Source organism: Falco rusticolus, chromosome 8 (genome assembly GCF_015220075.1).
Source record: "Falco rusticolus isolate bFalRus1 chromosome 8, bFalRus1.pri, whole genome shotgun sequence".
In the NCBI taxonomy this organism is placed as follows: Eukaryota; Metazoa; Chordata; class Aves; order Falconiformes; family Falconidae; genus Falco; species Falco rusticolus.
The window spans coordinates 30,422,271-30,436,143 of record NC_051194.1 but is presented as its reverse complement, the minus strand read 5'-3'; the positions used below and the strand labels follow the sequence as shown (position 1 = coordinate 30,436,143).

General features: G+C 41.3%; 1 protein-coding gene across 5 annotated transcripts in view; it reads right to left on the bottom strand.

Annotated features, from left to right (window-relative positions):
- NCKAP5 (NCK associated protein 5) overlaps nt 1-13,873 on the bottom strand; it is a 245,047-nt gene that overhangs the window by 18,012 nt on the left and 213,162 nt on the right. For 3 of the 5 annotated variants that reach the window (XR_005105772.1, XM_037397642.1, XM_037397644.1), the window contains exons 16-17: nt 11,188-11,317; nt 8,310-8,497 (exon numbers count right to left, since the gene is read on the bottom strand). Coding sequence is in view for 2 of the 5 variants with exons in the window: in XM_037397642.1 (XP_037253539.1) it covers nt 8,310-8,497; nt 11,188-11,317 (318 nt within the window). In the remaining 3 variants the exon portion in view is untranslated. The remainder of the gene's footprint in view (nt 1-8,309; nt 8,498-11,187; nt 11,318-13,873) is intronic. The other 2 variants (XR_005105773.1, XR_005105774.1) reach the window with 1 other exon arrangement.

Below are 13,873 nucleotides of genomic sequence, written 5' to 3'. Positions count from 1 at the left end.
AACCTTTGAAAAACAGCTCAGAACATTTTCCACTCAGGGAAATCACTGATGATACTTTCGCTCAGCAGTACTTCTGGTTCTTACTAGACTAAAGAATCTACCTACTTACACCTAAGAGCCACAGCGTCTATCAAATCCTTATGTAATCTTCAGTTAATAGGCAAATAGATGTTATAGTGCTCAGGGTGTATCTGCAAGGCACAGCACAGTGTGATGCGAAGATACTGATGAGCAAACTGGGGGCTGGGACCAAACGTGGTGGGGTCTTATCAACACTCTGCTTATTTCAGCTGCTCAGCCCTGCCGAGAAATGACCTGGAGTAACCAGGCCATAAGGAGCTGTGCTAACACTGCCCAAGCAGGCTCACTGTAAATTAGCTCCGTACAGCTCTGTGTTGCTCTGGGCATTTGTACACAAGCAGGTTTGGACCATTCCTCTGGGTACTCCAGCAAATGAGCTGCAGGACTTTTTGCCAGTGTGTAATATAGTTATGCAGCTCCTACATGCTGAAAAGATAAGGTTCTCTCTGTAATTTGAAATTACGTGCCGAGATGGTGGGACAGGGGGTTTCTGCTCCAGTGATCAAGTTTTTCCACTCAAAGGTCAAAGTTCTTCCCTCCTTACAGTGCCAAAGGGGTTATATTCAGTCAGCACAGCACTCCAGCTGCAGCCACAGGACAGTTCAATGTGTTGCCTTAAATCAGACAAGCCCACACATCTGCATCTAGCACCTGACAAACCACATACAAAGGCACAGCTCACTCCGTGCTGTGAATTATTTGGGCATTTAGCGTTACATGACACTGTGCCATAGGCACTAGAACTGCACCTACATGCCAGTGATGCTTCAAGTCCTTAACTTTCCTCCTGTAGCTACAGCTTTTCACTTCCTCCGCGTCTTCTCTCAGACTCCCATCCAAAGTATTCTCCTGCTAGCCTTGCACACCATGTGTTTTAAATGCCACACAGCCTGCTGTACTATGCCAAAGACTTTCTGTCCTTCACCAATATCCAAATACTCTTTTAAAACTCTGCGCTAAAAGATATTTGAGTTAAAATGTCGCCACCTACCCGTCCTCATAAATACACTAACCAAACATAAAACAGAACTTTTACACCAGCTGGAGGGCTAGTCAGAACGGGATGTGGTGGCACAGTACTAAAACTACTGAGTCCATTAGTGCTAGAAGCAGAACTGTATCAGCAGATAACAGCTTCCAGTTTTTTTTAGGGTAAGTTTTTCCTAAAAATATCCCTTGCATACCATTAAAAAAGTTATCTTCTCTGGCGGACTCTGCCTTCCAAATGTTGTTTTGCCTTGCCAAAGCCTTTTAAAAACTTAAAAAAGTTACGGAGAATGTTACCATCCTCCTTGCTGAGCCACCCTTCACTGCATGATTTTTTACTAAAAGTCTCAGCAGTGTAAGAAGCCTCAGTTGTTTCACCTAGAAGGCACAGGGAGAGAAACGAGTCTCTGTATAACTGCAGCTTTTTATTGTTGCCAAGCTAGCTCCTCAGGCTAACTGTAAGAATGTTCTTCCACACTACACAACATTTCTTTTAAGTGATACATGTCAAGTGAGACTTTGCTCCCAAGAGACTACCTAGCAGTCTTCAAATGGCTTGTTTTGCTGTCTCTTCACTCTACTTTTTGGAGGTAACTTTGATGGCAAGATACTAGAAACAGTAAGACCTGATTAGGGATATAAGGCTCAGTAGCAGGTCTCAGAATGTGAACTTGCCCTATGGAGGGGAAAAAAACACGCAGGGATGTAGGTTTTGTTGATGTCTGGAGACATCCTAGCCTATTTCTAATTTCACATTTCCCCATGAGTTGAATCAGACTTGAGGCTAGAAAAAATATTTTTAATTCTGTACTACTCCCATGGGTGGTACGGTAAAATCTGTTTTCTTATCAGATCATGGTCCTGTGGTTTTTGTCACTTGCATTGTCAAATACTCCTATAAAATTCCCTTGACAATAGATCTTACATCAACTTGGGTAATTACTCAGACAGCTTTTGCTTTGACGGAACAAGTATTGCATCACTCATCTGAGAATCAAAAACCTTTGATTAAATAGAGAGGAAGTCTCGCAGCCCCAAGCCTGTCAGTGGGCAAATTTGACTGAAACAATTTTGACAAATGGAAACATGTGGCTTAAAGACCTGCACACATACCAGGTTTAGGGAACGGGACAGAGCTGTGGTGCAGAGTGGCTATTTCAGTAGTGCAGTCCATGCCCCGTAAGGCTTTGTGTGAGCGCTCTTGGTGACATACCCGCGGTGGTGGCAGACAGACGCGGCCTTGCCCGGCAGCACCAGCTCTGGAGGCAGGGCAGCTCCAAGCAAGCACGCATGAGGCAATGAGCTCAGGACAGCCTAGCTCCAGCTTGGCCACTTCAGGGCTGCCGTGACTGGACTGCACTCTGACCCAAATGGGTATGGCTGTGCGGCTTTACACCACCAGGAGACTCCTGGCTTGGGTCCTAGCCAATTCAAGCACGGTGCTCAGAATGTGCTCCTTTTCTTTGGGTGAGGTAGTTTGCTCTGCTTTCAAAACAGAGGTGCTGACCCCCAGATGGACAAACAAGTCTGCTGGGTAGTTTACTTTCTCTTTGTAACACTGCCCTTTATAAAACTGTTGCTGGATCTTCAATACTACACCCTGTGCTAACATGATGTGAATTCTGAAGATCTGATACAAAAGCATAAATACAGTAAACATTATTTTCCATTTTTGTGACAAGGAGGATGAACGTCTGGTTCTAGGCTGGCATCTTCTAATGTTTACATCAATAGACCACCTCCCTAAACATATGCAATGATTTGATATACTAATACCTTACATGAAAGAAAAGCCTTGATCTTAAAACACAACAGATGGGTGAATGAATCTGCAGACTTATTCCCCATTTACAAGTTGTACAATAGCAGTATCTTCCTTAATATCTTTGGTTCATCAGGGCTAGGAAAGGAAATATAGCTAATTCCCTCCTCACCTTGTCATCTTCCTCTCTTTTAAGCCTAGCAAGGAAAATAGCAAAGAGGAGGTGAGGTTTCTGTCCTTGATACACAGGAAACTGACTTTTACAATCAGTACACAGAAATCCATAATCAACTACTTCCTAGATTTGATGAAGCCCATCTAGATAGTTTCTTTTATTGACAAGGGATCCCTTCTATCTTCTATTACTTTCTGGTACAAAATTTTTAAGAGTTGCTTCAGATTCTGTATTTGTAGTAACACACACATTGTACAAAACAAGATGTAGGTCATCTAGAGCATTTGCTGTTTTCTTTCTGGTTGTAACATGAGATAGATATTGCTGTTCCCAATTTACAGACAGTGAAATTGAGATCCTGAGACCAAGCAACTAGCCAAGTACCACCCAGTGCTGCCCCAGCTGCAGGAACTCTTATTTTTATGAAAGTATAAGCAAGGTAATTATTTAGCGCTCACCTGAGGGTGCACTGAGATGCAGTTTCACTCTCTAAAATACAAATGGTAGCTACAATAGCTGCTTTTTATTAGCTACCCACAGAGGAAAGCTTGGGGCAATGTTCATCTTGCTAATTTTGGGTTGAAAGTTTGGTACTCAGTATAAGCTAGCTGCATAGGCTCCCTTTCTCTGGTCAAGGCAAGGAAGCAAGTAGTTCCACAGGTCAGTACCTCTTCCCACTTAAACTCTTAGGATGCACCTCTTCCCAACTGCTAATTGGACCCAAATAATTATCTTAGTCTTCTCCACATGTGATAAGCAGAATCCCTCCCTAAGCATATCTGATAATGTGAAAAACATCAGTTATCTGTGAAAGCAGAGTGTACACAGTCGCTCTAGAACTACTTCAGACATTTAAACATGGAGAGTCTTTTTAAATAGGGGCTCCATTTAAGAGCCTAAAAGCTTCCCTCTTTCAGAGAAAACAAGGCCCCTTCAGAAGTGACTCAGAGAACCCAAATCAGGACATAAACTTTGCTGGCACGTTCTCCAAGACCTGCCTAAATAGCTGAACAGTGCAAAGTGCCCAGTGTACTGCCAATTCATACCCTAGCTCAAGTCTTACTGATCTCTGTAGGAGATGAGACACAAACAGAAGCAGCTCATGCCTGCCTTTGTTTTTCTCTTACTCCTGTTTAGTGTAGCCTGCAGAGGTGTCTAGGCTGCTTTAACTATCGCTGTAATTCAGGAATGTTGGAACACCCTCTATAGTATCAGCTTAATGATCTGGAATCCTTGAGGATGGCAAGTGTTGTGCAATTACCAAACTTCCTCATTGTTGTTTCTAGTCCTTTTGTGGATATTCCCCTCTGTTAATATGATGCATTAGAAGGCTTGTGAGAGCAATGATTCAATCATACAGCATTAACTCCCAATCAGCTTACTCGGCTGTAAAAAACCTTGAGCGTATCTGGGAATGCCGCCATGTCAGTCCCATTTGTAAGTGCAGCCAAAACAGCAGCAACTTCTCAGATTTTTCCTTTCCCTGTATTTGCCAGCAAGCTCTAATATCTACTTGAACTGCAAGACACAGTGATTTGAACAGTTGATTTCCTTCATGAATCATCTGTACAACACACACAAACTGCTGTGTTGAGGAAGACTGTAACTTCACATTGTACAGACAAGCCTCTTTCATTAACTGAACCCCCTAGTTACATTGCTGATGCAGTCAACATTGTAACTGTGCCAGAAATGTCAGATTTCTCACGTATGTCACACAACTTAGGGAAAACAAGAGAATTTAGAAACTTGTGATGGGTATCAACCCCTTCCATAAAGCATGATTTCTTTGAAGTGCTCAAGTCATGCCTTGAAATACAAGCAAGCCTTGACGGTGACTCAAATTGAGTAATACGAAAGGACAAAAGAAAACAAGAATGGCTGTATTACAGAAAACAATTATGTGGTGGCTGGTTAAGGACAGAGAAGAAAACATATTTTTCTTGATGCTTTGGGAACATAAGGATGATTAAGTAATAAAATCTTTGACCAACTCAGTTACTTCTCCAAGGGAACAAAGCTGACAATAAAAAGTCTTGTGTCAGTTCTTGTTTGATCATAAAGTAAGTTTTTAAATAAAGGGCCTGGGTGAGGGAAATTTATCTTGTTTTTTGAATTCTTATAAGAAGAAACAGATCACTGAGCTTTTGAAGTCTAAACAGTGAATTACTGAAATGTGAAATACTTTTTTTATTGCAAAAATAGCCATCATGATGTCAGCAAACTGCTCGATGCACTAGCAGTTGCTGCTACAGGGAAGAGGAACAGCTGTTTAATGCAGGCCTCACTGCAGTTTCACTAAGTAGGTGTCTCCCATGGGCTGACTGCAGTGGACTTTGGATCAGGTGCTGCATATGTTTTATGAAATCAGAGAAGTTACTGTTCAATTAAAATTAATTTGATTCATATAAAAATTATTTTTTCCTGTTCTGAAAATCCTACATGAAAACACACCATAGCTGTTAATTTAAGTGAAAGTTTTATGTCTGTGATTCAATGCATCTTATTTCTTTCTTTGAAATTGCCATTTGTTTTTCTTGTCCAAAATTCTGCGGTGTACGAAAGGATGACATTATTTCAGAACATGCTTCCCAGGTCAAAGTACATGTAACATAAAATTGGTCTTAGTGATGAGAGAATTTAACCAGGATAGTGTTTAAGACTTGGCAGGTAAGAAACTGGAAAAATAAATAGTTCTTCTTTCAATGTGTAAAAGCCTTTTTTGATTCCTCAAACTGCCCATTCAGTGTCCTTTTATCATGGTAATCACCCATTGGTTATTTCCCTTTTGAAACTCCTTCTGTGCAATGCTTTTTTGCAGATAAAACTTCGGCATATACTTTGGGGGTAATGCTGGTGAACATGTGTGGTGAGGAGACAATTGAAATGACAGTAAGTCTGGGTTAACAGAGCTTCCTGCCAGAATCCCTCATTAGAGCACCCAGTCTGAAGCCACTATCATACTGGTGCTGTACAGTCCAATTTAATTGGGCTGAGGAACGGATACAGTACACTGCTCTTTTCAACAAGCAGCACAAACTCATCCTGCCCATCACAACACTTGGTTGTTCTATTTTCTAAAGGCTTCACGCACAGCATTTGGGAATGAAATTCAAAGCACATAGCATTTCCTTTTTCAAAATGTCAAATACTATGCATGAAAGCTGCACCCCTTGCCCGCCCTCCCCAAATTTATCTGTTTTGTTTTTTTTTTTTAAAGTTGTTGGACTTAAGTGCCTGGGTTTCTGGTGTCCCCCTTTTTTTGGGGTAATGTTCCAGATCACACAGTTCTAATTTAAACAGACTGTGGATCTTCCTGGGTTGGATAAATTACAGCTCAGAAAAATTTGCTGTGCTGGTTCAAACAAGGAGTTCAGGGCAACCTGCTTTTCATGGTTACTGCTTCTCATTTGTCATTCTGAAAAGTTTAATACTAATAGGCAAATCTCTAGTGCTTTATTGAGCTTTCGCTGTTCACCAAGAGGCAATGCTGTTTTGAGAGCTATTTCAGATCCTCAGAAAGTAATCTTGAAAGTCCCCCAACACAGTGCATGAAAAATGCTAGTGCAGAGTTATACTTGTTGCCTTCTAGTTTAATGATGGATTTTTACAAGTATCCTAAGGCTATTTCCCTAAGTTTTGTTTACATTTTGATGCTGATTGGGCACATTCCAGAGATGTCATATACAAGAAAAGCATGAGAAGAATGAATTAAAAGTAGATGCAACTCTGAGCCACTTTTCTATAGTGGAATCAAATCTAACTGCTCTGTTAATAGCAAAAGACCTTGGCCTTCAGAAAGCAGAACTGATTTTTACGTATTTTTATATATATGCATACATAAATACTGAATTTCATTTGCATAATTAAGCTATGCATTTCTAGATGTTGAAGATGAAGAATTATGTGGATGCTCAAATTATCTTCCTTCCTCTATCCTTGATAATACACTTCTACTACCTTTTTATTTTTTCTTCCTTTTCTTCTTCCCAACTATGAAACCAGATTCTTCAAAATTGTCCTATCTAATATGACCCAGATATATTCAAACTGAATCATATTCTGGGTAGTAGTGAAATTTGGTTGATTGTGAAATGAAGCAGATGATACGTTTCAGGATTTTTCTTTTGAAGTTTGTGAGTCAATTTAATATTCAGTTAAGCAGGGCTTTCATGCCAGCAGAGTTGGAATAAACAGGGACATTGCCAGTTTGTTCCACACATTCCTTCTGCACATTTGGCCTGGGTTCCTGAGAGCTGTAAGACTCTAACTCTGGTTAATCACCTTTGCAGTTACAATGCACAGTGATTTTCTGAAGCTAAAAACTGGAGTCTGGGAAGGGACAAAAATTTTTTTTCACTTATGAACTATACCACTATGCTACAAAATAGCAGCTCACTCACTGTTTTCTGCTCCCACCTTTGATTATACTGTAACATACCCAAAATATCCTGAATGATACACACAGAAACAAAAAAGCTTGCATTTAAGAAAAAGAGTTGGGGAAAGAGATTGAACGTAGAGGCAAAATGATTACAGTGGATCATGGCCGGGTGGCTGTATTTTCAAACAAATAGGCTTGTTAGAGCAAAGGAGAGAAAAAGTGAGAAAGTAGTGTGAGGATGAGAGAAGACATGAAAAAGAGGAGGAAAAGAGCAGACTAAGAAGTTGCTTTTCAGGGTTGTTGAGACTGTATGATGTCAGGTTCAATGCTTTTAGACATAGAAATAGCAAGTGGATTCACATGAAGTAGAGAAAATAAATGTGTTTGTTCAGTGTCAAGATCCACCAATCAGATCAGGACTGATCTTCATCAAAATAATGTTTTAAACCCTCAAAAATTAGGAGTTCCATAGCTAACACCAAAAGTTATTTCAAAAGAGATCAGAAGATAGCTGATTTCCATAGCACAGTTTCATCTGAATTTTCAGGAATACTACTTCAGATGTTTAAGTCACTTACTACATTGTTATGTTATACGTATTATCCAACTACATGTGAAGGAGCAGCCTTAAAAGATGAATTCGAGCCTGAAATTTCAACTCCTCTCTAATGGTAGAGTGCTAGCACTATCCTGTCTCTACTTGTCAATTTTGGAAGTCTAATTCTATGACAGCTGAGCATCAGAATGTACCATTCAGTTCTAAAAATACTTAGATCTTCACTCTTCTGCCGGTCATGCTGTTTTTTTCTCCAAGTCTGCCTGGTTTTTGTGATCAATCAACACATTCAGGTAAAAACAAGAGACAAATGAAAATAATAATGAATAAAATGAGAGGTAATATAAAAATCACAGTAACTCACAGTTGGACTCTCCTTGCCCTTGCTGTCTTTACTGGAAGCTCCGCTCAGCTGCTCAATTAAACTGTAATGTGTTAATTGTTCAGGTCCATCCTCTCCAAAATGGCCACAGAGACTGTGCTGGTATAAATCCAAGATTGACATTGGGTTCCCCAGAAATGACTTTCTCTGATTTTGTTTTTCCTGCACAGCTGTAAGAGATGTCAAATACAGCATTATTCCCGCATATTTAATTATTGAAATGCAGTCTACATACATTGTAATGTAATTCTACATTTTTAAAATGTATTCCACATGTTTTAAGGTATCTGAAATTCAATGTAATAAAAGCATTAAAATATGAGCTCCTGACTCTCCAATCAATGCATATACAGGGGACTGTTCATACATAATACTCAAGGTGAAGGAGATGGTATGAGACAGCCAGAATTAATTTCCTTTCTGTTTTAATTACAGACAAGATGGTTAATTTTGGGGTATTGTTCTACTTATTTATTCACTATATGTTTTTGTTCTCTTTTAATAGCCTTACATGGCAGATAGGCTGAATTCCTTTAGCATGTCTTTCAGTCCCACCATATTTGATAATCCTTTCTTAGCTAATGAATATAACAGTTTTTAAAATACACTAGTAAGGTAAGAAACAGGTCCTACCTATTTTTTATGGATCCTACTGTAATACAAGAACATTACAAATAAAAACCTCAGTTTCCAAAGTCCAAGGCTGAAAATTCATTCAGAAGATCAAAACAAAACCAAAGAAATTTTCTGTAGCTTCATGAAAATGCACAAGAGACAGAGACTGACATCTAGCTTCTTTCCTCACACTTCTTGCTACACAAACTTCAACTCTACCTTGTAATCTATAGCATTAGAAGAGCTGCTGCTTCCAGCGCCTGCAACCAAATCGCATCAGGATAAAGCCTTCATGAAATTGGAATCAAAACATTTTCATGGTTGAAACAGAAGAACTTAGAATATTTGGCTTATTCCCTGCTATTCTACTGACCTTCTCTGTAACATTGGGCAATGTACTGGGAGTCTCATCCAAAGGCCACTAAATCAATGAAGGTCTTATCATTGACTTTTAATAGCCTTTGCATTGGGCACTCAATCTTTCAAGTCTTTCTGTTCACTGCTCATAAATGAAAATTAAAAATCATTCCAACACTGTAACTGTGCAACCAGTTCATTTATGTTTTGGGGACTCATCTAATAAATACAATTATCTATATGTATTAAAATATTCTCTACGAATTGGTTTGCTGCAGCCCCTGCCTCAGCCTCATGTGGATGTTCTGAGGTTGTATCACTTGTGTGCATAAAGAAGCTAAGATCTTTGAACACAGAATGGAATAAAGTATTTTTATTAATATGATGTGAGAACTGCATTTACAGAGCACAGAACAGAAGCCCTGACTACAAGAAAGGACCATAGCAGAAATACTTTTGCAATAACACTTTATTGTAATTTTCTTTTCTATTTGTCTCAGTCACAATTATGAATTTTAGTTCTGTTACTAGCCCCAAAGCCATATATATAAAATTAATGATTTGCTATGTAAAATGGTGACTTCAAGTCATTCTTAGGTATCATTAAACTGGGGATTTGCTGCCATTTAATGCAACCGCACACACGATAAAATTTTTTTTTTTTTGCAAATTGTGATCAATACAGAAAAAATGCTTATCTGCCTCTTTAGCAAAATACATTTTTCCTGTATTAGAACACTATTTGTAAAAAGCAACACCTGCAAAAAGAAGTGTTTACGGGCTGAGTTAAATGACTTGCAACATTTCATACCTATTAAAAATATAAAGTTACAGGAGTAATGTAAATAAACTGTCCTAGCTTCCTACTCTGCTCTCTCTCTGGTGGAATCAAAAAAAATGGATTAGCTCTGAAAATGCCAACTTTAAGTCCAAGTCCCAGCAGACGCTAAAGAGCACAGTATGTCTGTCGACATATCTAGCCATCCACAGTATTTTTAATGCATTCACCACTGCAGTATCTACTGTAGGTGCTAATCTCTGCTAGGTCAAGCTCACTGCTGTGCAGAGGGTCAGTGCAAATCCTACAAATCACTGAAGTACTGCTTAAGCTCTCAGGACTTCAGTGGTGCTGAGACTTTGCACTAGCCTTTGCACTCACCAGAATTTATCTCCTGCAGGGAAGCCATCGGCAGTGTAGGCAAGGATATGAGCCGCACACTCCTACCCCTCCCAGAGGGCACACATCTGCACTGAAAAGGTGGCTTGCATCACAGCAAGCTGGTGGTCAAGACGAGACAGCAATTTCTTGGGTTATTAAACACAGAAAACTATTATCTCAAGAACTTAACTTAATGTGTTTTTACCTAGTGGAATTCAGTAAATTCCAAATTGCCAACAATTCTCACAAAAAGGTTTGATACTTGAAAATGGCAATAAATACTCAGAGGACAATAAGAGAGACTTCACTATGGCACCATAACCAGCACCACTTTGATACAGAGGTTGGAAAACTATGGCCTTGATCATTACATTATTTCAACTGCCTAATATAATTGAAAAGAAAAAAAGGGAAGCTATCTTTATAGTCACCACTTAGATTTTGTAATAATGTAACAGAAGAGTTCTTTTTACTTACACTGCAGGGATTTATGCACAAAAATCTGCAAGTTAAGCCCCTGCTAGCAAAAACTGTGGAAGAGAGGAAAAAAAGACACACACATAGAGTAAAAAGCAAGAAGTAATATCAAGCTAATGGAAAATTAGACTGAAGTAAAATCGGGGGTTAGAAAGTGAAAACTAGATGGAAAGTTCAATGACAAACACTATCTGCTGCTGAGTCAGAGTGGAGATGAGGGATACACATTTTTATGTACAAATTTTCAATTACCTTGTTTGTTGTTCTTTGTTAACTCTACAAAAGTCTCCTCTGCAGTTCTAAAATAATTTGTTTCATACTCTGGCTCCAGCTCAGTGTCACTGCTGCTTGCAGAGTAAGTACACACTCTCAGAGCTCTGTCCTGTACAAATAAGGGTATTGCAATCATTCAGATGATGCATATATATCAAAATAATGCTGAAGATGGTATTACGAGTGGAACATCTTATATTCATCATGCAGTATAAATTGATAGTCCAGCTTGAAAAAAGTCTGCATTACTAGTGTAACTAATCACTTCTCTTTCAAGCAAGGAATCATCAGTCTGACATGGGAGAAATAACACATTCTTCCTGGTAAGTCTCCTGAGTTAGTCTGGCAGAAACAGTCCAGATTATACCACTTTTTTCACTATTACATTATTTTCATATCTACCAACATTTTCAGATAATGTCATCCACCAAGTTAAATTTTCAAACTTCACAAGTATGTTTAATACAGTGTATTTGTAACATGTAAAATTATCACACAACAAATAGTTTGTTGCAATTCTAGAGACCATTAGGATGGCCAGTAGACGATATTCATGCTTTCTATATTAGTACATCCTAAATTCTTCCTAATTTCATGTTCTTTGTCCTGGCATTTACATTACAGTACTGGAGAGCCCTTAATTCCTCGCTGATTCCTATCCCATTTCTCTTCCGGAGGCAACACTAAGGATTTTCTTCTGCGAGTAAAGAGGAACACTGACAGCTCTGGACAGCTTCTAATCATGGAAGACCTGAAGACTTAAAACTTCTAGGAGAAGCAGCTCAGTACAATAAAACCCACAAAACAGGTACAAATACCACCTGCTATTCTAACCCCAACTGCCAATCAGAGAATCAAAAGAGTTTTTAATTCTGTTTTTCAGAGAGTGTTATTTCCTCATCTTCCCATTCATGTCACAGTTTTTAACTCATGCAGAAGGACATCCAACTTCATAGGAAGCACATACTTGTGGAGAGGGGACCAGGCCTGAGGATACCTGCATGTAGCCGGGTATGCCCAGCTTTACCTGTAAAACTGGGAGACTACAAGTCAGCTGTAGTCCCGAAGCCATTGAACCACATTCACATATCAGCTACACCCACGCCGACCTTCTGAGTCTTAGGCAGACAACTTAGCATAACACATGTATCATGTAAAGATGGTTTTGGAACTGGAGGTGGTCAGTCACGACTGGCTCAGGGTGAAGAACATACTGATGTGGTTGTTACTTGGAAGCCAACACTACTGTGCTACAGAGGATTCACCACCAGTTTGTCAGTGACACACAAGACAAGCAATTTTATCTCTGCTTCTGTTCTAAATCAGAAAATTATAGAACAATTTAGGTTGAAAGAGATCCTTAAGATTATCACGTCCAACCATTAACAACACTGTCAAGTCCACCACTAAATCGTACCCCTAAGCACCACATCTACATGTCTTTTAAATAACTCCAGGGATGGTGACTCAACCACTTCCCTGAGCAGCCTGTTCCAGTGCTTGACAGTGCCAGAGAGGGGCCCACACCTGGCACAGGGGTCAAGGGGCGGCCACATCGGGCCGAGCACAGGGGGACGGTCCCTGCCCTGGCCCTGCTGGCCACGCTGCTTCGGGTACCAGCCAGGGTGCTGCTGGCCTCCTTGGGCACACGGGGGTCCTGTTCAGCCGGGTGCCAGCCCCCCCAGCCCCTTCCCAGCCCCCTGCCCCCAGCCTGTGGCACTGCCTGGGGCTGGTGTGACCCACGGGCAGGGCCCGGCACGGAGCTGGGCTGAACCTCACACCCCTGGCCTTGGCCCATGGGCCCGGTCTGCCCAGATCCCTCAGCAGAACCCTCCTGCCCTCAAGCAGATGAACATTCCTCCCAACTCGGTGTCATCTGTGCACTGACTGAGGGCGTACTCAATCCTCTCATGTAGATTGTTGATAAAGATATTAAACAGGGCTGCTGGCTGGCCCCAGCATGGAGCCCTGGGGAACACGACCTGTCACCAGCCACCAACTGGATGTAACTCCACTCAGCACCGCTCCTTGGGCTCAGCCGTCCGGCCGGTCTCGTACCCGACACAGAATGCACCCGCCCCAGCCACGGCAGCCGGTTCCTCCGGGAGATGCTGCGGGAGACCCTGGCAAAGGCTTTACGAAGGCCCAGGCACAGCCCCCAGCCCCTCCCGCGCCCGCTGAGGGACTCTCCCTGTCACAGGAGGAGATCGGGGTCCCTGGCACGGACCTGCCTTCCATAACCCCGCGCTGGCTGGGCCAGATCCCCCGGCTGTCCTGCACAACTCAACCCCATCATCACCATCGTTAAGCTCTAGACAATCAAAACACTCCCTAGCACAGAGGGCTACTGCCTCCTCCCTTGCCTGCCCTTCCAAAGAGTTGACAGCCATCCACTGCAGCACTCCAGTTGTGCGAGCCATCCCACCGTGCCTCCGTGATGGCAACTATGTCACAGGTTTCCTGCTGCACAGTGACTTCCAGCTCCTCCTGTTTGTTGCCCATGCTGCGTGCACTGGTGTAGATGCACTTCAGTTGGGCTGTTGATCCCACCACCTTTTTGGAGGGGATAAGCCCCAATTCCTGTGTGACTGTTCTCGGGTGCTTCTGTGGTTTTTCACACATCAGTAATCCCTGCGTCTTTGCTGCTGCATGGGTCTCTGCACCC